The sequence below is a fragment of the Mirounga angustirostris genome, unplaced genomic scaffold (genome assembly GCF_029215605.1).
Source record: "Mirounga angustirostris isolate CCGP_5_RB_7025 unplaced genomic scaffold, mMirAng1.0.hap1 SCAF_16, whole genome shotgun sequence".
Lineage (NCBI taxonomy): Eukaryota > Metazoa > Chordata > Mammalia > Carnivora > Phocidae > Mirounga > Mirounga angustirostris.
Window position 1 is genome coordinate 49,530,910 of NW_026991724.1, and position 24,871 is coordinate 49,555,780.

Consider the following 24,871-nt stretch of genomic DNA (forward strand, 5'->3'; position numbering starts at 1 on the left):
CATAGGAGCAGAGAATAGAATGGTGATTACCAGGAGCCAGGGGGAGGGGGAAATGGGGAGTTGTTCAACTGGTGTAAAGTTTCAGTTATGCAAGGTAAATTAGTTCTAGAGGTCTGCTGTACAGCATAGTGCCTAAAATCAACAATACAATATTATATAGTCAAAAGTTTGCTGAGAGGGTAGATCTCATGTTAGCACCAAAAAAAAAAAAAAAATCATAATAAAAAAAAGAGACAGAAGAAAACTTTTGGAGGTGATAGATATGTCTATTACCTTGATTGTTGTGATGGTTTTACAGGTGTATGCACATGTCTAAACTCATTAAATTGTATACATTAGGGCGCCTGGGTGGCTCAGTCGTTAAGCGTCTGCCTTCGGCTCAGGTCATGATCCCAGGCTCCTGGGATCGAGCCCCACATCGGGCTCCCTGCTCAGCGGGAAGCCTGCTTCTCCCTCTCCCATTCCCCCTGCTTGTGTTCCCTCTCTCGCTCTCTCTGTCAAATAAATAAATAAAATCTTTAAAAAAAAATTGTATACATTAAATATCTGCAGTTTTTGTGTATCAATTATACCTCAAGAAAGCTGAGAGCAAGAGCTAAATGTGACATGCAAGGGCTTCTCCTGGCCAAACAGGAATATTGTTTGTGGCACCTACGCCAAGGCCGAAGGTTGATCTCTGTCCTGAGGAAAAGTTGCACCAACTCTGGACCCCAGAAGTCTCTTTCTTTGGTAAATACCAAACCATGATTACTGTGGATTTCACCCCTGACTTACCCTTTTACCACATTCATATTATCTTATTGATATTATCTTATTGATAGTAGATAATCTTATTAAGATACAACTTTATTGGGGTGACTGGGTGGCTCAGTCGTTAAGCGTCTGCCTTCGGCTCAGGTCATGATTCCAGGTCCTGGGATCGAGCCCTGCATCGGGCTCCCTGCTCGGCAGGAAGCCTGCTTCTCCCTCTCCCACTCCCACTGCTTGTATTCCCTCTCTTGCTGTGTCTCTCTCTGTCAAATAAATAAATAAAATCTTTTAAAAAAAAAAAAGATACAACTTTATTCCCTAGAATAGCTCTGTCCAAATCAGGTGTAAGAAACCTGTTCACCAAGATGTCCCACACCAGGCTTCTTATCATGCCTTCCAGTTTGCCTATAGATGTTGAGGCCAGTCTTCCAAGCCCTTTTTATGTCTGCAACTATCAAGACTGACAGAGTATATTTCTTGTATTTTCTCCTTCACCACTGTTGAATTACCTGAATCTCACTGTACTCTTTGACCTTAAGACTCCCATTGAAACAGCAATTACAGTTGCCACCTGATCAGTCTGGGTCCAATAAGGAGACAGAAACCACACAGTGATTAAAATGGAAATTTAATATACAAATTATTAAACTTTAAAAAAAGTAATTGTACAACATTTTAAAACCCTATGTGGTACAATACTGAGAGTATCCAAGGAAAGACAAACTTGGACAAACATCAGACTTTATGAAGAAAATACAGCCGTAGCCTACTGGATGGCAAAGAAGTTTTCTGTTTTGCCTGAGTCAGAGGTGGTCCCTGGTTGCTGGTCAAGTGGGAAGCAACATTCTAGGGTGTGGGTGGTTTGTAGGCAAGTTGTAATGGGTGTTGGGATGCATGGGCATGCAGAATGAGGAAGGGTGCAGATGTCATCCATTTGGGGAACAGTTGAGCCACAGTCAGTGGCCAGGTACGGATGTGCAAAGGGAATGGGTGTGCCTGTGGGTAGAAGTCCTAGAATGTGCAGGGTCCACATCCAGAGGTCCATGGGAATGTGATCAACAGGCTAGAGCTGCAGGATCATCAAGGGACTGTGCATTCTGGATGTTTGGCTAGTGCAGAGTAGGACCAGATGTCCTCACTTCCACACTGCTGACCAGTCATGCAGCTGCTACAGACATCAGGAGATCCCTCCCTCCTGCAATCTCCCTCAAACACCCTCTGCTGAGAAAGCTTAACATTGTGTTTACTGCAAAGGAGAAATGCTCAAAGAAATGTCTTTCATTATTATAGAGTATGTACCAAAGGGTGAATTTGGAACTTAAAGGCAGTAACTTGCCCCTAGACTGAACTGCAATCATTGCCACTTCCAAAGTCCTAGCTACTGGTCTGTAAAAGTTGGGTTACATAGGAAGACATACAAGATGAGGGTCAGTAAGCCAAGGATTGTAAAACATGGAATAATCAGCACAGAAACACAAAGGAAGGCCACGTAGTAAGAGGACAGCTGGCTTTCCCACAGTCCATTTACAGTAATTGCCCATGCAAGGAACTATATTACAGCAGCCACCTGGTGATAGGTCAAGCCCATTGCCTTCCATCTCTGGCAGCAACTTTCTAAAGCAAAACCTCACAATCTTCCACCAGGACTTGCTTTCTCCAAACAACCTACCCTCTCCACCATGAGCTCTACTCACAACCCATTAGGGAAAAACATCATATTAAGGATTGGTGAATGTCTAGTGACAAAATTGTTATCACAAGCATCTGAATATAGAGAAAGGAAAATAATTTTGGGAAAGCATTTCCTGCATTATGCATATCCTCACTTGGATTAAACAGTCCAAACAACCCTTGAAACAACACTGAAAAGTGAAGCGTAGAGTGGTGGAGGGGACCACTCCCAGTACTACTCTGTGCTGTAAAACTTGGGTATCAAGTCAGGGGTCATCCGTAATGATCTTTTACAACGTGATTTTTTTCTCCAAACTGTATGTGGAAATTTTTACATCATTTTTAATGGTGATATTTTGTTTCATTTTTTGTAAGTACCATAATTTATTCAATCTTTTACGTATCTTCAGGTTGTTTACAACTTTTATTATTGTAAATATTCTTGGAATATATTCCCTTCTGAAACCCATCTTTCCCCACTTGTGCAATTATACTGTAAAGATAAATTCTGAGGAGTGGAATTATTAATTCAAAGATAATGCACTTTATACGCTTTGATACATATAGACAAATTCCTCTCCAGAAATGTTGCACCTGTATTTTTTTCCCACCAACCGCTGGTTTTTCCATTCCCTTACTGACACTGGGTTTTATTAATGTTTCACTGTTGCTCACCTGGATCAGTAAGAAAGCAACATTTTAGGGATGGTTTTATTTGATTTTGAATGGCTGTTCCATATATAAACCATAACTCATAGGAAATCATAATGTAAGAAAAACTAGGAAGAAAAGATGATCCAAATGAAGAAACCTATAGGTCAACTAAGATACCAACAAAAGACATTATTTGTGAAGATGAAAAAAGATACTGTGGATATATCTCCTCCTCCCAAAACCATCTATAATCCCAAATTAAATCACAATTATGGAAGGAACTTGACAAAATGAGCACCTTCTCAAACCCCATTTTTATAGGGGTGCCTGGGTGGTTCAGTTGGGTGGGCGACTGCCTTCGGCTCAGGCCATGATCCTGGAGTCCCAGGATCGAGTCCCGCACTGGGCTCCCTGCTTAGTGTGGAGTCTCCTTCTCCATCTGACCCTTCCCCCTCTCATGTGTTCTCTCTCTCTCTCTCTCAAATAAATAAAATCTTTTAAAAAATAAAAAAAATAAAACCCCATTTTTATTAAAGATTGTTGAGAAGTGGTGCTGCCAGCTTCTGACGATGAACACTCTTGATCTTCTGTAAGTTGTTAGCCACTTCATTAAATATTAGTTTTACTTAATTCACTTTATTAAGACTACCTGCAGGACATCTAGTCTAGTTAATTTCTTATTGACAAACTTTTCCCATTATTACACCTTACAGAGTTTTCTATTGCACGGGATTTATGTCTACAGATTGCACTTTTGCTACAGTTCTACCACCTGTGCATTATCTGGAACATTTCTTTTTTATGCACAGACCAATGAATGAAGATTCTCACTGAAGAAGTCCTAGCCACACCATTTTAGACAGCTGCACTGCCACATATAGCCTTAACGACTTACAAGTTTTGAACTCAATTATAAAGTTGCTTTCTTCTGTGAACTCCAATGACCGTGAAATATGTTGCTGTTAAATCCCTCTGTCATAGTTGGCATAGCCTGGGCAATACTAGCAACAAATAAACTGCCAAAATATCAGTAGTATAACACAATAAATGTTTATTTCTTACTCAAGAAAAACAACGTCCAGCACAGGTCAGATAGCCACCTTTTATCAATCCAGCCTCCAAGGTCACCATGACAGGAAAGATGGCCAGAGGACATCACAAGATGTTTCTAAGGGCCAGGTCTGGAAGTAGCTTATATTACTTTTGCTCATACTCTGTTGCTTGGCACTCTATCACATGGACCAGCTCTTAACTGCAAGGGTTTCTGGGAAATGGGAGTCTCTATGGGATCCGAGAAATAGAACCACCGAGATAAACACACAGCCATGCCCGTAAAATATCACTTTTATAGAGCTTCTCCCTGTGTAGAAAATCTAATGGATTTGAAAACCTGAGAATGGACTAACATTCTTACCACACTAATAACATGGGTTTCATTTCTGAGCACTCTTTTGAATATCTTTCTAGTGGGTACTCTCTTTAAAAAATCTACAGATTTTGACTGGCCTTAAGTCCTCACTTGTACCCATCTCAATTATAATTTCCTTCCTGGGCAGATCCATTCACGGAAATTTGATCTCCAATTATTGTCATTGCCACAAACCGTCCATCTGTCAATTATCACTACTTTGCCACAGCAGCATATGACAGTTGATGGGAGTTTTGAAGAAGTTCTTGAGATCCACAGTAGGTCCCTGGAATGCTCTTAAGAACCCTTGCTTCAGAGCTGCAGGATGACATGATGGGTGGCAGCGTCCTTGTCCTTTGCTGCCCCAGCCCTCCCAATGACTGAGTAAGCCTCTATCACCTGGAATACATAGACTTGCTTGCTTTCCTGATTGGCCCCTTTCAGAATTACATTGAGTACGTTTCTGTCCTCTTCTGTAGTCCTTGATGAGTAAGAAGGTCTGAGCTATAACTAAAGCCATTGCCAGGCTCACTACATGTATATTGCACCTCGTCTGCATGTGTTCTCTGGTGAGCGAGAAGATATGAGTTACGACTGAAGCCCTTCCCACATTCTTTACACTTATAGGGCTTCTCTCCTGTGTGGACTCTGAGGTGCACATGAAGATCTGAATTCCGACTGAAGCCCTTACCACACTCATCACATTTATATGGTTTCTGTCTGGTGTGGTCTCTTTGATGTAAGTGAAAATATGAACTATAACTGAAGCCTTTACCGCACACTTCACATTTGTAAGGCTTTTCTCCCGTGTGAACCCTCTGATGAGTGTGAAGAACTGAACTGTATGCAAAAGCCTTTCCACACACGTTGCATTTATAGGGCTTCTCCCCTGTGTGGACTCTCTGGTGAATGTGGAGGTGTGTGCTCTGGCTGAAGCCCTTTCCACACTCACCGCACCTGTAAGGCTTCTCCCCTGTGTGCAGCCTCCGGTGGACTTGAAGAACAGAGCTTGAACTGAAGCATTTGCCACACTCACTGCATTTGTAGGGCTTCTCTCCAGTGTGGACTCTCTGGTGGACAAGAAGATTGGAGCTCTGATCAAAGCCCTTCCCACACTCCTCACATTTATAGGGCTTTTTCCCTGTGTGGACTCCCTGATGAATACAAAGAAGTGACCTAAATCCGAACCCTTTCCCACACACATCACATCTATAGGGCATCTCCCCTGTGTGGACCCGGTGATGGTTGTGAAGAGAGGAGTTGCGCCTGAAGACCTTGCCACATTCGAGACATTTATAGGGTTTGTCTCCCAAGGGGACCTTTTGATATCTGGGAAGGTCTGGGCTCTGCTTGCAGCCCTCTGCCCACTCTTGATATTCATAAGCTTTGTCATCTGAATGAGCTTTATAGTGAACAATAAGATCTGAGCTCTGACTAAAGTCCTTTCCACACTGGTCACATCTACAAGACTTTTCTATGTGAGCACTGTGATGAACAGGAGGGTCTGCACCATCTATGAAGCCCACACCATAGTTATTACATTTGACAGGTTGTGGTACCACAGGAGCCACGTTATGTTGTTTGGCTGTTGATTTCATAGCCAAGTGTTTCCCACAGTCAGTGTATCTACAAGGTTCCTCTTCTTTACATTCTTGGGAATCACCATGATCACATGATGTCTGACTGATGTCATCACACTGAGCACATCCATACAGTTTCTCTTCCACATGAATTCTCTCATATTGTCCTTGAGAATTCTGGGGCTCAGTCATCATGTTGGCTCCCTTCCAAGATTCTGGGGTAAAGACTCGTGTCAGGCCTTTCCCTTCTGTGCCATCTTGATTTTCTAAATTAATGGCATTTATTACATAGTTTTCATTTTCAGAAATCTGAAGAGACACTCCTGCCCACTCTTCACAGAGAGAAACATCTCCTTCTAAATGCTGGGGATAATTTCCTTGAAGATTCATGACATACTCCTGACTCACAGTTAATTCACTGATCCTTTGTTTCCAAATCTGCCAGCAGTAGAGCACTTCTTGAGAGAGATAACTCAACCCTTTTCCCTGAAGATGTGAAATGTTGTTTTTAATCCTGTCTCCTATGAGGAGAAAGAGAATTTGGCTAAGAGAACAAGTAAGTCATCCCTCCAGAGGTTTTGAGAAATGAAGTAGGATGGGGTGGAAAGCTGTCACTGGTTCCTATTGATATGGAAACAGTCAGAATCACAGTACTTCTAATCTATGAGCTGCCAATTAAAAATCAGATGTTGCAGAGAAATCAAAAGAAATCCTGGGAACAATTTATAAAGAAAGATTCACCTCCCTCCTATAAGAGCAGCTGATAAAACCCTTTAATCATTTTGCTACAAAAGGAATGGAGAAGGGGTGCTTGGCTGGCTCAGTCGGTTAAGCATCCAACTCTTGATTTTGGCTCAGGTCATGATCTCAGGGGCGTGAGATCGACCTCACATGGGGCTCCATGCTGAGTATGAAACCTGGTTGGGATTCTCCCTCTTGTTCTCCCTCTGCCCCTCCTCCCACTCACACACTCTCTCTCAAAGCATAAAAAAAAGTATGGAGAAGATTCCCATAAGATTTATGGTGTGTACAACACAATAATGGGAGTGCTGGACATGGTGACAGACACAAAGGATCACAAAGACCTTCCAAGATACCATATAAAGTTGCAGAAACAAGCAACAAATCTTGTCTCTTGCTAATGTCCCTTCCTTCACATTACTGTCACTTGAGGTAGGATTATCATGTATGTTTCTCTACAGCCTGCCCAACTGTATGTGATCAACTTAAAACAGCAGTGGGGACTGATATAGGGATAATATTGTGAAATATGGTCCTGGGGTTGGTGGGGGAGGTACATGTACACCTTTGAGGCAGGCTTAAAGAGACATCCTTTTCTCTGAGGTTCTCTGGATTCCACGAAGAGATAAAGTCCACCAAGATCCTATAATCCATGCAGTGATTTTTTTTCTTTTTTCTTTTTAATAAGTAATCTCTACTCCCAATGTGGGGCTTGAGCTCACGACCCTGAGATCAAGAGTCGCATGCCCTAAGATCCTGTAATCCATTTCCCTAACATTCCTATTTAATTAATTGCAGAATTTCAAATAGCCATGACAATGAGAATGAGCAATGTGGAACTGTCAATGGCCTGGCCCCACAGAAGCAAGATTGTACCAAAGAGTCATAAAACATAAGGAGATGAGGTAGAAGAGGATGGTCACACCCTTGGCACCCTAAAATGGGCTTCAAATGCCATGAACACTATGGTCAAGACCATCTGGACACGGCTTCTGGTTCAAGGTAGTTTCTGAGTCATTTTATTGAGAGGGACGTCAGTGTGTGAGGTGGTGTCAGAGGAAGGGGGACTTAGAGCTACCCACAAGAGGCCTAAAGGAGCAGTTTTCCAGTTGTTTCAACTGTATCCATAGTAAGAAAAGCATTTGCACTGTGACCCAGTATGCACAAATAGACACTGACTGTTAAATAGAGGTTTTACAAGCTGATACTTACCTTACTAGGTGCAATGTACTCTGATAAATTCTTTTGTGTTCTGGTCCATTCATCTATCTTGCTTTTTAAAAACTGCTGATTATGATAGAGTAACTTGATTTCGGAATGGAAATTCTGAAACTGACTCACTGACAGTGTTGAATCCTGCAGACTAGCTATATGTCTATAATCTATAGACATAGTGGTACTTGGTTTCACATGGTTATTAAAGGGTCTTGGGGTGCCTGGGTGGCTCAGTTGGCTAAGTGTCTGACTCTTGATTTTGGTTCAGGTCATGATCTCAGGGTTGTGAGATCGAGCTCCGCATTGGGCTCCATGCTGAGCCATGGAGACTGCTTAAGGTTCTCTCCCTCTCTCTCTGCTCCCCCGCCCCCTCCGCTCACATGTGCACGCATGCACGCGTTCTCTCTCCCTAAAAAAACAAAAAACAAAACAGAACACAGGGTGTACAGCCAGATAAGGAGAGTTCACATCATATTTCTTATAAGCTGTGTGACCATGGGCAAGTTACTTAACTACTCTGTGCCTCAGTTGTTTCCTTTGTAAAAGAAGGAATAGCAACTATCTCATAGACTAAACCAAGGTAACGCATATCTGTATGTGAGCCTCTGAGAAATTAAAACTAGATATTTATCAGTAAGAAAGCAAATAAGCTGACATTTATACCACACTCACTGTACACCAGATCCTGGTTTAGTTCCTTTAACAATAGTTTGCCCAAAACACTGGTTTTTCTCCAGAAGCAACCAAGGGACCAAGGCCCATGGTAGTGTGTGAACTTTATCAACCTCGCTTTGGGAAACATGAGAGCAGGTGAAGGCCTAGAATGAGAGGAGGCCAGGGTGGTCTCACTAACTGTATTGGAGGCCCATGGGCCAGTGGGTGTAAGATGTGAGGGGTTTCCTCACCAACACTTCACAGGAGGCCATTCACTCACGTCAATCTGTTAAAACTCACTAACTTCAGGGGTCTCCTTGGCATGTGTGTCTCTCAGGTATTCTCACCAGTGGCCAAAGTTTCTCTTTGTGCTCCAACTGGAATATTCTATTTGGCTTGAAACTGATTATTTGAGGAAACAGGACAGAGGCTTGTTGTCCTCACCCACTGAGACAAGGTTCCTGAAGTTCTCCAGCATCACATCCTGGTACAGGTTTATCTGGGCCTTGTCCAGTAGAGCTAGCTCTTCCTCCGTGAAGACCACCGCCACGTCCTTGAAGGTCACAGCTTCCTGAAACATCAAGCACATGCCTCATGGATCATCCACGGATGACCACTGGCAGAAGAGCACAGCTGGAAGCTTTGCTGGTCATTAGGTTGCTGTCTTTCTGCTCCAAGCCTTCCACTTTAAACCACACTTTGTAATGCTGGAACCATGGCTCTGCAGATCGCACTTTGAATCCGAGAACTGGCTCTGTGTGAGGCTCTGCCACTAGGGGGCACAGGAAGGATTCTACAAGGTTGGGGGAGAAAGAAGGGACTTAACTTGTTCCTGGCCTGTCTGCCTCCTGTTCTGGTATCACCTCTGCCAGGCTATGTTCCGCTGGTAGCAGCAGTCCCATTCCCTAGCGATATCTGAAGTCTGGGTCCCTGACCCCTAGGCTTCTTCACTGAGCTCAGAGACACCAGCCGGCCAGCACTCCCCCCTCTTCACAGTTCTGCATTTCAGCTCCACAAGGCCCCTCTTCTAAGTTTCCAAGTTCCCATAATTTAATCTCACCCTTTGGTTCCCTCAGCCAGGTTGTTAGTTACTTCCCATAGTTGGTACTTCCATGATACTGCAGAGTTCTCTCTTTACCCCTCAGTTACCTGGCTCACAACTCCAAACCTAGTCAACAATTCTATTAAATTCTTCCTGTTCAAACAGCCAGCGTCCTTTTTGTGTCCTGAACAGACCCTTACTAGCACAAAAGAAATGAGAAACATAGAAGAAATTCAAAGTTTTGGGTAGGCCAAGTTTCTCTTCTTTTGTCCGCATTGCCTGTGTCCCCATTAACTGTCCAGAGTCGCACAATGTTGCAGTAAACATCCATGAACATCTGTCTTTGAGTGCTTATAAGACCATTTCCATAAAATAAATTCCTAGACCAGAGACTACTGAATTACTTGGGGTTGCAACTTTACATTTTGACTGATATTGTCCAAATTATCCTCCAAAAAGGTTGTGCTGATACACTGGCCTAGTAGTGTCTGGGTGTTCATTCCTTTTCATACATCAAGACTTGATATTTTCTCTGTCATGGCATATTAATCTATTTCTATTGGACTAAGCAGACAAGGCAACTAAAAGCATTGGTTGCCAGATTTAAAAAAAAAAAAGGAAAAAGGAAATTATTGGAACATGTGAGAGCATTTGGGTATCAATTAAGTATTTTTTTAAAAAAAACAGTAGAGTCAGTAGTGGAATTACTGGCTCATATGGTAGTTCTATTTTTAATTTTCTGAGGAACCTCCATACTGTTTTCCATAGTAGCTGCACCAATTTTCACTCCCACCACCAGTGCACAAGGGTTCTTTTTTTCTCCGCATCCTGGCCAACACTTGTTATTTCTTGTGTTTTTTTATTTTAGCCATTCTGACAGGTATAAGATGATATCTCCTTGTGGGTTTTTTTTTTTTTTAAGATTTTATTTACTTGGGGGAGAGAGAGAGAGAATGAGAGAGAGAGCACAAGTGAGGGAAAGGACAGAAGGGCAGAGGGGAAGGAGAAAAAGCAGACTCCCTGCTGAGCAGGGAGCCTGACCCAGGGCTCCATTCCACGACCCTAGGATCATGACCTGAGTCGAAGGCAGTTGCTTAACCAACTGAGCCACCTATGCACTCCATCGTTGTGGTTTTGATTTGCATTTTCCTGATGATGAGTGATGTTGAGCATCTTTTCATGTGTTTGTTGGCCATCTGTATGTCTTCTTTGGAAAAATGTCTATTGGTGTACTCTGCTCATTTTTAAATTGGATTATTTGGGATTTTTTGGTGTTGAGTTGTGTAAGTTCTTTATATATTTTGGATATTAACCCCTTATCAGTGATAGCATTTGCAAATATCTTCTCCCATCTAGTAAACTGTCTTTGTTTTGTTGCTGGTTTCCTTCTCTGTGCAAAAGCTTTTTATTTTGGTGTAGTCCCAAGAGTTTAATGTTGCTTTTGTTTTCCTTCCCAGAAGAGACATTTCCAGAAAAATGTTTCTACCACTAATGTCAAAGAAATAACTGCCTATGTTTTCTTCTAGGAATTTATGGGTTTCAGGTCTCACATTTAGCTCCTTAATCCATTTTGAGTTTATTTTTATGCATGGTATTTACCCAAAGGAAATGAAAACACTAATTCAGAAAGATATATGCACCCCTATGTTCACTGCAACATTGTTTACAATAGCCAAGATATGGAAGCAACACAAGTGCCCATCGATATAGACGAATGGATAAAGAAGATGTGGTATACATATACAATGGAATATTACTCAGTCATAAAAAGGAATGAAACCCTGCCATCTGCAACCACATGGATGGACCTAGAGGGTATAATGTTAACTGAAATAAGTCACTCAGAGAAAGACAAATACCATATTGTTTTCACTCACATGTGGAATTTAAGAATAAAACCAAATGATTAAAGGGAAAAAAAAGAGACAAATGAGATTCTTTTTTTTTTTTTTTTAGATTTTATTTATTTATTTGAGACAGAGAGAATGAGAGAGACAGAGAGCACATGAGAGGGGGGAGGGTCAGAGGGAGAAGCAGGCTCCCTGCCGAGCAGGGAGCCCGATGCGGGACTCGATCCCAGGACTCCAGGATCACGACCTGAGCCGAAGGCAGTCGCCCAACCAACTGAGCCACCCAGGTGCCCGAGACAAATGAAATTCTTAAATACAGAGAACAAACTGGTGGTTGCCAGAGGGGAGGTGGGTGGGGATGTGAGGAAAACAGATGGAGGGGATTAAGAGTACACTTATCATGATGAGCACCGAGAAAAGTATGGAATTGTTGAATCATTACATTGAACACCTGAAACTAATATAACACTGTATGTTAATTTTACTTGAATAAAAATATAAATTTCTTGAGTGATGACAGTAATGTGGAAATGTAGGAAAACACCCTTATTCTTAGCAGATACATACTGAAGTATTTAGGGATGAATAATGATGACTGTAATTTATTCTCAACTGGGTTAGCAAAATGAAATATAGATATTGTGTGTGTATGTGTATTATGTATATGTGTGTAATTGTTAACAACTTGTGAATCTAGTTGAAGACTAAACATTATACTGCTCTTTCCATTTTTCCATAAATTAAAAATTTTCAAAATAAAAAACTGAGGGGAGGGTGCCTGGGTGGCTCCATTGGTTAAGTGACTGCCTTCGGCTCAGGTCGTGATCCCAGGATCCCAGGATCGAGTCCCATATCAGGCTCCTTGCTCAGTGGGGAGTCTTCTTCTCGCTCTGCCTGCTGCTCCTCCTGCGTGTGTTCTGTCTCTCTGACAAATAAATAAATAGAATCTTTAAAGAAAAATTGAGGGGAAAAATAATCTAGTATTAATAGCCAGCCCCAACCAAAAAGTAAATTTTTAAATAAAATGCTATCACTGCACTTATCACCCTGCCCAGTTACATAGTCATACATATGTCCTCTCACTAGCCTCTGTACCTCGAAAATGCTGCCAACCAAAGTTGTGAGTAGTTACAACATATTTCACAAAGAATTTATTACTAGCTATTATTCAATCACCCAAACCTGACAATTATTGAAAACAAAAGCTAGCGGGGGCATTATGAACTGCATGTTTGTGTCCCCCTCAAAGTTCATATGTTGAAATCTTAACCCTCAAGGTGATAGTATTAAAAGATGGGGCCTTTAGGAGGTAATTAGGTCATAAGAGTGGAGCCTCAGGAATGGGATTAGGGCCCTCATAAAAGATTTCCCAGAGAGCTCACCCCTTCTGCCATGTGAGGACACAGCAAGAAGATGACCACCTATAAATCAGAAAGCAGGCTCTCACCAAACACCAAATCTGCCGGATCCTTGATCTTGGACTTCCTAATCTCCGGAGCTGTGAAAATAAGTTTCAGCTGTTCCTAAACCACCCAGTATATCTTAGCAGCACTGCTTTCCTCGGTGGGAGGTAACAAAATGGAGTTGGAGCGAGTGAGCCAGGAAGTACAGATACCCGACAGCCGATGTGGGGCAGACACTAGGGAGAAGGGGTTCGGAATGCAGGCTCACCCAGCCTAAGCCCCTTCTCCCTTCTTGGCCTCAACTGTCTGGGAAAACAAAACACCCATTTCCCACCACCCTGTGCAGCTGGGCGGATCCCTTGCTGGGATCCTATGCAGAAACTGCCATATGATGCAGGTATGGGGACAGTCCAAAAATATTAATAAACCAAATTTATAAACTAATATAGATACAATCAAAGATTTTAAAATCTTTTTCTCGGCACATAGCACCATCTATGAAGTCCTCTTGTAAAATCTGGAACCTAAATTTATTCAAGCACTCAGTGCTCCCACTTATAGGAAACACTGTAGCTAGAGGAACCCACTGAATGACACCAAAAAGAGGCATTTTTGAGATAACCAGGGAAAACTGATTATTGCCAGGGTATTAGATGATACCAAAGAATTACTGATAATCTCAGCCATTTTTTTTTTATTTTCCATAGAAATACATACTAAAATATATAGAGGTGTATGGTAAATTAGATTGCCAATTAGCAAAATTCCCTCATGCTCCCCAATTCCACTCAAGGACCTGCGTGTATTTCTTTGCCACTGGACTTTGGATTTGGCCACATGACTTGTTCCAGTTCTAAGCCTGGGCCTTAACCTGCATGTTTCCATTTGTTTCCTTGCTCTGCCAGCACCCAACACGTCCATGCTAACCAATACAAAACTGCTACCAAATAAATATCTCTGGCACTGACTTTGGGACCAAGAGGCAACACTTGGGGAAACTGTTATCAGAGGCTGGAAAAATGGTAGCCTGGGTGATAAAGTGTGAAACATTTGGTGAAACAATTGCTGGCAGTAAGGTAGAAGATGGAAAATGTACCTAATGGGACTCAGTGTGGACTCAGGCAAGATGGTTTCCAGGCAGAGGAAATGAGTGGGAGCTCATTTATTTTAGCTTGCACACAAGCTACTCTAAGAAAGTAATGAGCTCAGAACCAAACCGATATAAAATGAAGTAACATTCTATCCGGGGTCTTCTTTTAAAATGCTTTGGGACATCTGACTCTTGGTTTCAGCTCAGGTCGTGATCTGGGGGTCATGAGGTCAAGCCCCGCGTCGAACTCCAGGCTCAGCGTGGGATCTGCTTAAGCCTCTCTCTGTCTCTTTCCCTCTCTCTCTCTCAAATAAATAAATCTTAAAATAAAATAAAATAAAATTCTTTGGGAAAGAAAAAAGGAAAGTGAAAAAGAGATAGATTAAGCAGATGTGGCAAAATGTTGAACCTGAACTATGGGTACTACACACAGAGATTCATAGTACTATTTTCTCTTTTTGTGTATTTGCATAATTAAAACATTTTTCATGATTTAAAAAAATCCTTGTTCTACCCTCTGATGGCCTTTTTGATGCATCAACTTGGGCTAGACTACAGTCCCATTATGGAAGCAAACATTAATCTAGGTGTTGCTGTGAAGATATTTTATAGATGTGATTAAGTCCATAATCAGATGACTTGGAGGAAGACTATTTTAAATAATGTGGGTGGGCCTGATCCAATCAGTTGAAGGGCCTCAAGACCAGAACTGAGGCTTCCCTAAGAGAAGAAATTATACCTGTAGACAGCAGCATCAGTCTGTGTCTAAGAGTTCCAGCCTGCCCTGGGACTTCCGATTTGCCCAGCCCCCACTGTCTCATAAAATAAACCTCTTACAAATCTCAATATATAACTCATACTGTTTCTGCTTCACTGGTTGAATCCTGATGGATACATCCACACTCAAATCTTGCCGCTTACATGTACTGGACCCAGCGCTACTCCAAGTGTGGTCATGTATATACCGACCATGCCCTCAGATGCTGTGGCAATACTACATTCTATAAGAGTTTCTGAATGCAGGGCGCTTGGGTGGCTCAGTCGGTTAAGCGACCAACTCTTGATTTCGGCTCAGGTCATGATCTCAGGGTTGTGGGATCCAGCCCCACGTCAGGCTCCATGCTCAGCGGGGAGTCTGCTTCTCTCTCTCCCTCTCCTTTTGCCCCTCCCCCCACCCACACCCACTCTCTCTCTAAAATAATCTTTTTGAAAAAGAGTTTCTGAACTCTTACTCTTGATTGCTATATTGATCTCTCAGTGACAAGCAGCTCGAGGACTGGCACCTGTGCGCAAACCTCATGTGGAGTAGCACCGAACTAGACATCTGGACATCTCGGAGCCTGTTTCTTCATTTCTGCAAAGGGACTGACACCACCAATCTCACACAGCTGTTACGAGCAAGGCATAGTGCCTAACACGGAGCCATCCCTCAAAAATGGGTGACCTCCCTTCAGAGAACAGAGGTGTGTAGCTCCTCTGAAAGGACATGGCCTTTAAGAGAGAGAAAGGAAACCTGAACTTACCTGGAATTTAGTCATACTGTCTTCCTCGTGGAAGGAGCAGGATCCTGAGAAAGTAGAACTGCAAAGAAAGAATCCATGAGAGCATGGGTTTGACAAACCGTGAGCGAATCCTGGTTTATCCTGATCTGTACAATTTTCTCACACATTCTTCTCTCCCGAGATATCTCTTCTTATTCCCAACAGACTCCATCCCACCTCCTCAAGCCTTGTCCCCTGCCCCCACTCCACCCGGATTCCCATATAACTCCTGTATCACTCCCTAAGCTTTTGGGTCCAAACTGCCACACTTTTTCTTTTTCTCAGACTTGTGAATGTATTGGCATCGCCTATATCCTAGTTACTCTGGAAAAGAGGCTTCAGAATTTCTTTTTTTTTTTTTAATTTTAATTTAATTTTATTTTTTTAAAGATTTTATTTTTATTTATTTGACAGAGAGAGACATAGCGAGAGCAGGAACACAAGCAGGGGGAGTGGGAGAGGGAGAAGCAGGCTTCCCACCGAGCAGGGAGCCCGATGCGGGGCTCGATCCCAGGACCCTGGGATCATGAGCTGAGCCGAAGGCAGACGCTTAACGACTGAGCCACCCAGGCGCCCCTAATTTTTATTTTAATTCCAATTAGTTAATATACTGTGTTATATTGGTTTCATGTACACAATATAGTGATTCAACACTTCCATACATCACCCTGTGCTCATCAGGACAAGTGCACCCCTTAATCCGACTTGGACAGGGATCTCAGGATGACAGGGGGCCCTCCCTCTGAGTCCACTTTCGCATGTGAGACTTGCTCTGAAGAACTTTCAGTTAGCTCAGATCTTAACTCTTGGCTTCCAAAATGATCTCTCCCCAGCCCTTGTTCTATCCTCTGGGGCCCCATGAGTCTTGCAAATAATTGATGATATACCTATGACATGAAAGGCACATGCTCTCTGCTCTGGAAAAGCTCACAGACTCCTGAACTAGAAACTCTCTAGGACCTCAGGTGGACCAAAGCCATGGGAACTTAGGACTCCACATCCACTCAACTCTCTTCTCCATCCTGCCTGTTATCAGGGAATCCCCTTGCCCTCCAGCTTCCGGTTGAGTTCAGCCAAGAGAGAAAGTCAGCAGGAGATCCAGGGAAGGGACAGAAGTGAAGTCGGAGTATTTATTCCCCTAGCTCTTTCCCTGGGGGTTGCTTTGGACTGGCTCTGTTTCATGTCCCTGACCGAAGGTCACAGAGCCTGTTGGTGGCCCTTGTCTCAAATCTTTCCCCTGGTCTGCAAACTGCTTCCTCCCTTAGCCCTTCCATCCTAGGCAGAGTAAGTTACCCTGCTATGACCAGATCTGGGAAACTGTAATATCCTTTCTTGATGACCACACCCTGCCTGCATTTTTGGAAATTGTCCCTTTATTTTAAGCTCTTCTCAAGTTATTTTGACTCTGGTGTTTATTTCCTGTCTGATAAACTCTGCCTTTGACCTTCCAGAAGAAACTTAGTGTATAAAATTTCTGCTTTAGGCACTGTGGGAACCTCAAAAATTAAAAGATAAAAAGCAAAAACCAGGTCTCTGTTCTCTCCAACAATGCTCTCTTAAAACTAAAAAAAAATATTCTTTTCACGGTTATTTTCGATCTATCACTGACTGATATTTTGGTAAAATACAGTTTAGAAGAAATTTCTAGAGAAAGGAAATAGAGAGGCATACAAATTACAGGCCCATTAAAAAATTATTAATCAATCATCACACGATTACTGAAACTGCTATACCAATTTTTAAATGTTTCCACTCAATTTCTTGAAATTATCTGGTCATAGAGCAAGTAGCTCTCCAACTGGCACCCATTTGCTGGCCACCCGTGAATGGCATGTTCTAGCAGCTTACAGGGTGACAGAATTGGGTTAATAGAATATGAAATGACTCCTGGCAAACCCTCACTCTTTCCCCTCCCCTTCCCTGCCTTTAGTAGAAAGCCTTAATCACCCTTATTCTGGGCTCCAACAAAGATTTGCTAAACCTCTTAGCACAGGGCCAATCACATAGTTTCATAATCGTTAAAACCTACCAAGGAACATTTCTCCCTAACCTTGTCAAAAAAAACCAATAAATCCCGAAGACACAACCAAGCCTTCATCCTTTATCTGCTGTACCCGGTAAAGATCCTGCCGTTTATCAAGCACTCAGTGTTTGAGATTAACAAACACATAAATAGAATCAGCTCTGATACACTAGATGCTCTTGCAAAGACACAAGCACACCAGGCTCTCTGCTTCCAGAAATCTGTTCTCTCCTGAGAGCCAACAATGGGTCAGCTTGATTTACACGCACACACGTGCACACATGCACCCACACACATGTGGGAGGCAGTTTGGTTTCCCAGATTTCTGGTTTCAAGCCCTCCCTGCCTTTTTAAAGTTGGGGCCCTGGCAGGAACCAGACGGCACATTCAAATTTGAGGCAGGCAGTTAATAAACAGACTACTTAGAGGGGTGTAGGCTGGGCGTAAGGAAGCCATGGGGGAGAAGGCACTATGCTGGGGAGTGACAGGCAGTTGCCATTACTATATCTGAGCCTGAAGGGGTAATAGGAGGGCGATTCCTGGGCCTGGAACAGAGTGTGCAAAAGGTCCCTGATGGGAACTGTAACTTTTTGTTGAGAAGTGCAGCCAGCCTACAGAGAGAGAATTGGGGGGACCAGATACTCCAACTCACTCTTTTCTCTCCCTCTCTCTCCAAACTCTCCTGTTGTGACTTCCCACTGGCCGAGGACAACCAGGCCAGAGGGCAGTGGCGGGCTCTCAGGGCAGATGGCAGGGCGGAAAGGTGAAGTGGATCTGGAGGTGGGGAACTGAGAGAATGTGGCACATGATGCTCCAAGACCCTTGTTTTTCCCCCACCTGCCCAAGCGCACAGAGCTCTCTCCCACAATGCTCCTCTCGCTCACTTGAACTGATCATCACTCTGATCTGAGTCACTGCAGCAGGTCAGAGACCAGGTGCCCACAGCAACCTCTTGCGGGGAAGAGGACCCAAGGGGAAAGCAGCAGTTGAATCTGGAACTGCAACTGCCCACAAACACAATCGGAAATATAAGCCCCAAGTTCTCCCCAAAATCCTGCTTCCAGATTCCTAGCTCTTTTTCTCAGAATTTCTAGAGGATTCAGGACTGACGAGAGAGACTAATCTGAACTCTTCTGGATGTACCTAGCAATCATGTGTAATTATCTGGGGAAAAGGATAAAGACCATTTCCTCCATGTGTGTGAGAGTAAATGTCATGTGATGATGACAAGGTGTGTATCTGTGATCTGTGAGTATCTGAGCCAAAGGACTCTATGAGATCTAACTTCAGCCCTAAGGGCCGTGGCAGGACTGCAGGCAGGGATGTCTCTAGTCCATGCCAATTTGCCTTTGGACTGATTAGAAAAATGCATCCCTTCCTCGAGATGCTTTTCTCCCACCTGTTGGAGAATTATTATAATATACTGCTTCTGTTAGAACAAAGGAACAAAGCACTTTTACAGCTACTTACTGAAAAACTGTGTGTGTATTCTATGTGAATGGCCCAGTTTCAGTGTGGTCTCCTTGTGCAGAACCCAACTTACACAAATGTGCATAGCAGTCATACCCTCAGAAAGCCTGTCCAAAAACCTAAAACTAGGGGTGCCTGGGTGGCTCAGTCAGTTGAGCATCCAACTCTTGGTTTCAGCTCAGGTTATGATCTCATGGGTCATGGGATCGAGCCCCATGTCAGGCTCCTCACTGACTGGGGAGTCTGCTTGAAGATTCTCTCCTTCTGCCCCTTCCCCCCCACATAAATAAATCTTAAGGGGAATTTGCAACATCTGGCCCCCACATATGATATGCAACTAAGAGTAAATTCAACCTTTCTATGCTTCCTCAGGACACTTCCTAGCTCGTTAACTGGAAAACTGTTTCAAAAATACTTTATCATAAAAATTTCAAAGCCATGCAGAGGTAGACAGAATGGTCCAATGAACCCCCAGGTGCCAATTATCAACACATGGTCACTCTTGTTTAAACTATACCTCGGGCGCCTGGGTGGCTCAGTTGGTTAAGCGACTGCCTTCAGTTCAGGTCGTGATCCTGGAGTTCCGGGATCGAGTCCCGCATCGGGCTCCCTGCTCAGCAGGGAGTCTGCTTCTCCCTCTGACCCTCCCCCCTCTCGTGCTCTCTCTCAAATGAATAAATAAAATTAAAAAAAAAAAACTATACCTCTACCCCTCCCCACATCCTTGCATATTATTTGGAAGTATATCCCTGACACCATATTCATCATATGGCTTAATCCAGAAATACTTCATTATGTCACTCTAAAAGGTATGAAATAGTTTTAAAAGTGCTAATATTACACCTAAAACAACATAAATTCTCTAATTTTATCAAATATAGAGTCAGTGCTCGAATTTCTAATTTGTTGACTGCAATCGAACAATCTGACATTTGCTCTGCGTGTTATAAGCCTCAAAGTTTGCATTCCCTGCCTCCTAGCATGCAAGGCGAGGATGGGATTAATAATTTGGGGCAGTTCTCTCTAAACTGTATTCAGATTTCTAACTAGAGAGAGGAGAAAAGTCAAGATGTAAGCAGAAAGAGTTAGGGGTCCCCCAAGAAAGATGAGACATAGCCTCTTGACATAAGAAAAGTTATTTTAGTCATTCTAGGTCCCAGTCATCTTGAGATCTAAGCCTGACAGGCACTATTTGTCCAAAACACTTTCTTCCTCAAAGAACTTCCTGGGATACGTTGAAATTGCAGAATAGAACTCAGTAGTTAATAATTTTAAGGGAACAAAAGAATGTAAGAATAAACAGCCACTATCAGGCCAGGAGATAGCCTGATCGTATCAGGGACAATCAATCAATGGTAAAACTCGCAGTGCTGATTCAAACGTGAAGAGTGACCGCAAGCACATTCTTGAGTTCTCTTTTCAGGATCTAAACCCCTTTGAGCACCCAGATACCAGACCAACCGGAGCCACAGAATTGATGAAGCTGACCCTTGCCAGCCCTCATGACTTCCATCAGACCTGGGCTCTGTCACCTTAAGATGACTTTTGCCCCCCAATTCCAGGCTGAATTCCCCATTGCACAGACCCCTTCATGAATATGTATGCACCGTTACCTTAAAATGTCCCCAGTTTTGTTATTCCAGGAGACACTGCTTTGGAAAATATCCCCCCGTGCTCCCCTCTATTTGTTGCAAGTAAAAATCTTCCTTTTCCTATTTTTTGGGCTTGGTTGTATCTTTTGGCTCAATACCCACCAAAAGTGAGCCCAGTTTTGGGGAACAAAGATGCCCCGCCCCCCACCCCCACCCCAGAGTCAGGGCTGCCAAATCCCAAACACAGGGTTCAGAATCCAAGACTCCAAGAGTCTAGGGCTGCTGAGCCCGAATTGCCCGTCCTGCCAAGGCCAGGAATGTACAGCCCAAGCAGTCCCCCATACTCGGAGATGAACTGCTTGAGCCAATCCCTCTCCGCAGTCAGGGACGCTTGGCCCAAACACTTATTCCCCCAAACCCGAGCCAACCCGCCCCGGGCCAGAGATGCACATTCCAAGACTGACACCAACCCCAACGCGGGGATGCACAGCCCCTATCCCGAAACCTGCAGCGGCGCTACCGGAGTCAGTCCCCCCAAAACCGAGCTCAAGCTCTCCCACCTCTTCCCAGGGAATGCTGGGCGAGCCCCTCAACAGCCCGCCCCGCCGAGGAGGCTCTTCCATTGGCCACCAGTCCCCGCTTCCAACTCCTCCCACCGTCGACAGGGCCGGGTCACAGCTACACACACCCTCCACCCCCATCTCCCCCGACGCCGCCGAAGCGGGTGCGGTCCGGGCCGGACTCACCTCAGCGCCGCAGACAATGTCGCCCACAGTGAGCGCCTGTGCCCAAAGCGCATGCGCAAGAAGCCTGTGGACTACAACCCCCAGAAGGCCCTGCGCCGCAGCGCGGCCGCGCCGGGCGGCTCCCTGGGGACCCGTGGCCCCAGTGGGGCCACCCGCACTCTTGCCATTTATTTAAAACAATAAAATTAATAATAATAATGGTGATAAAGTAACAGTGAAATGTTAACAATAATTAAGACAAATCACTCTCCACCCGTGATGTAAAGGAGGGGCAAGATCCAATATTCCACCACCTGGAAATGAGCACTTGTTCCCATTTTAGTGAAAACCCTTACAGGTTCTTATTCTGCGGACACACCCCACAAAAAACTCATTTAAATACCCTTTTCACGGTTTGTTTCTATTGAAGGGGACTCTGGAAAATCTTCCACACTTGAGAGTTCAGAGTCCTCTCATGTTTCCGCTTCTCTGGTGAAGCAGAGAGGATTAACACCCAGCGCCTTCTGTTTTGAATTAGGGAATAGCACGAGTCGGGGATGGGGGTGGGGGTGGGGAGGGAGTCTCTTATAAGAGACCTATTTCCACAAATCACGGAGACATGGAAAGGTTTCAGATTCCCTTTGAGAAGTCTCCCCTCGTGGCATTTACTTTTTGCATTTTAAGATTACTGTTAAAGGAAGTATCTGTTTTGTGCCCTCACTGGGTAAGAAAACTGTGTAAGGATTTCACCAGAAACCCACAGTTCTGGCCTGGAAGAAAAGCACCCAAAAACGGGTGAGAACATATTCTCTTTTTGCCAGCTCTAGTCCTGGACTAGACAGGTAATTGCAGACCCCCACCTCCAAGCAGTGGGCAGGATATCCAGTTACATAGCTTGGCGTTGCAACTCATGGCACATACAGGGACAGCGAAATTCTCTTGGCCTCGCTCTGTCTTGATATCTTGACATTAATTTCATCGTGATTTTAAAAAATCTAGTAAGATCTGCCACAGAGGCGGGAGTGACCCTTAATTTGGGGAGATCCTAAAACTACTGGATGAAGAGGTTTCCTTTAACATGCCTCAGTAATATCTGTGATAAATATGTCAATTCTCCACAACCTAGTTCATTTACTCCCTTTTAGCTTCTCCTTTTTGACCTCATTTTCTACTACTTTCTCGCTTGCGCGTTCTGGCCCAAACACCTTAACAGTTGTATCCCCAGTGCTTAGACACATAGTATCTACTGATTAACCAAATGTCAGTCAGAAGTAAAAATTCAAGGGGTTGAATATGATCTGCATGTGCTCCTGATGGCCAAATTACACAATACAATGTTACACTGTGACCCTGGGGTCCAAGGCAATGACAGGCTTAGGTGTTTCCAATGCTCCGAGGGACACATCTGGATGCAGGAGATCTCCCAAGTGAGAATAAACCAAATTTAATTTCTGACCTACCATCATACCACCTCATCCTAGTGGGCTAGTAGACTATCTCACTTAGTTGGCGTACTTCATTCTCCATCTCCTGATGGAATAACACTAGGTTGGGTTTTATACCTGAGATATTTATATTCAGGCTGAGGACTGTTCTGAGGAAGTTACAATTTGTCTGGACCCATAAAATCTACTTGTAAATGGGTATCTTGGGTGGCTCAGTCGGTTAAGCGTCTGCTTTCGGCTCTGGTCATGATCTCAGGGTCCTGGGATCGAGCCCCACGTTGGGCTTCCTGCTCAGCAGGGAGCCTGCTTCTCCCTCTCCTCCCCACTCATGCTCTCTCGCTATCTCTATCTCTCTCTCTCAGATAAATAAAATCTCTAAAAAAAATTTTTTTTAAAGGAAACGTATCTAAAGTCTCTGACTCTACCTTCTAAAATGATCACGTCACCCTGTTGGTAGGATACAACATTACTGTCACAATCAACTCTATATTCTATACCAGACTTACTGCCCCTACCAACCCACTTCAGCTAGAGCCAACTTGTTCACCATCATTCTTTAGAGACTACCAGTTTCTGACTCTGCCCTGCAGATGGTGTTTTTACAACTCCCCAGAGGCCCTGAAACTTGTATTAACCTTCCTACCATGTAACATTCAGAGACTGCAAGAGAATGACAACAGAGGGTGACATCTTACTTCATTGTTCCTGCTGATTTTGCAGAGAAAGCACTGCACTTCTACGTCTGGCTCCAACCAATCCATAGTGGTTACAGCACTCCCTTGATGCTGTTGTATCCCTTGTCGCCACTGACATGGCAGCAGCTGATCGGCACCTGGGTAAACTTTAGGCAACCCAGTGGGATCTCGAGGACAGCCTCTAGCAGGTAGAATGGTCAGTACACATCTACAAAGGTCGACTGAACCGAATCATTCTCCCAAGCTGTTAGTAGGTATGGTGGTTTTTTGAAGATCCATCCACAAGTTCTCTGGTACTCCTTGCAAGAGGTGGAACCTAATGCCCCTCCCCAGAAACTTAGTGACTCCTAAGGAAGAGAAGAAAGCAGAAGGGATGGTCATTTCAGAGACTGGGTCACAGAAGGCCCTGTGGCTTCCTGCTTGCGCTCTCCTCTCTGGCCACTTGCTCTGAGGGAAGGCAGCCGCCGTGGCATGAAGGCCCTCAGGTAGTCCTGTAGAGGAACCCACGTGGTGAGGAACTCAGACCTTTTCCAACATCCACCGAGGAACTGAGGCCTCCTGTTCAAAGCTCTATGATGCTCAAAGCCATCTTGGAAGCAGATCCTTTAAGCCCTGGTCAAACATTCAGATGACTAGCTGCAGCCAACACGTGACAGCTACTTCCAGGACACTGGGGAGATACTGCCCAGACCAATTTAAGAACCTGTGGTCCTCCCTGCTTTTATCTTATTTTTCCTTCCCTTCCCCTATGTTCATCTCTTTTGTTTCTTAAATTCCCCATATTCGTGAAATCATACAGTATTTGTCTCTCTCGGACTTATTTCTCTTGGCGTAGTACCCTCTAGTTCCATCCACGTCATTGCAAATGGCAAGATTTCATAAAAACAGAGAGGGAGGGAAACCCTAAGAGATTCTTAACTATAGGAAACAAACAGGGTTGCTGGAGGGGAGGTGGGGGGGGATGGGGTAACTGGGTGATGGGCATTAAGGAGGGTACTGGGTTTTACATGCCACTGATGAATCATTAAATTCTACCCCTGAAACTAAAAAAAAAAAAAAATTAAAAATTAAAATTTTGGAGCTTTTAAAAAATGCATACAATAAAACTACAGAAAAAAAAATTTGTGGTCCTCCTTTGGAAATCCATTTAGAGAGCTTAACATATCAACCACAAACCTTGAGGGTCTGAGGGGCAGGGACGGTGTCTACATGTGTTCTTTGGTTAAGCCCACCCCATGACTAAAATGATGCAGTTGCTATTCCACAAAACACTTGAGACTTTTTCCAAGCCCCTTCAGAAAGCTAACCTTTTCAGCTATGGA

General features: G+C 43.8%; 1 protein-coding gene across 4 annotated transcripts; it reads right to left on the reverse strand.

The window, feature by feature from the left end:
* Positions 1 to 1,291: 1,291 nt before the first annotated feature.
* On the reverse strand, positions 1,292 to 24,795 carry ZNF285 (zinc finger protein 285). 4 transcript variants are annotated; one of them, XM_064580452.1, is made up of 5 exons: positions 23,550 to 24,795; positions 15,582 to 15,639; positions 9,118 to 9,244; positions 5,436 to 6,584; positions 1,292 to 4,882 (listed from the first exon to the last, which is right to left on the reverse strand). In XM_064580452.1, the coding sequence occupies exons 1-5, from the start codon at positions 23,552 to 23,554 to the stop codon at positions 4,689 to 4,691; spliced, it is 1,533 nt and encodes a 510-aa protein (XP_064436522.1). In that variant the 5' UTR covers positions 23,555 to 24,795; the 3' UTR covers positions 1,292 to 4,688. The 4 variants fall into 4 exon arrangements, with proteins under 4 accessions (XP_064436522.1, XP_064436518.1, XP_064436519.1 ...); XM_064580448.1 differs by having other exon boundaries at positions 4,739 to 6,584; positions 23,550 to 24,791; XM_064580449.1 differs by lacking the exon at positions 23,550 to 24,795 and adding an exon at positions 21,431 to 21,467 and having other exon boundaries at positions 4,739 to 6,584.
* Positions 24,796 to 24,871: the final 76 nt, after the last annotated feature.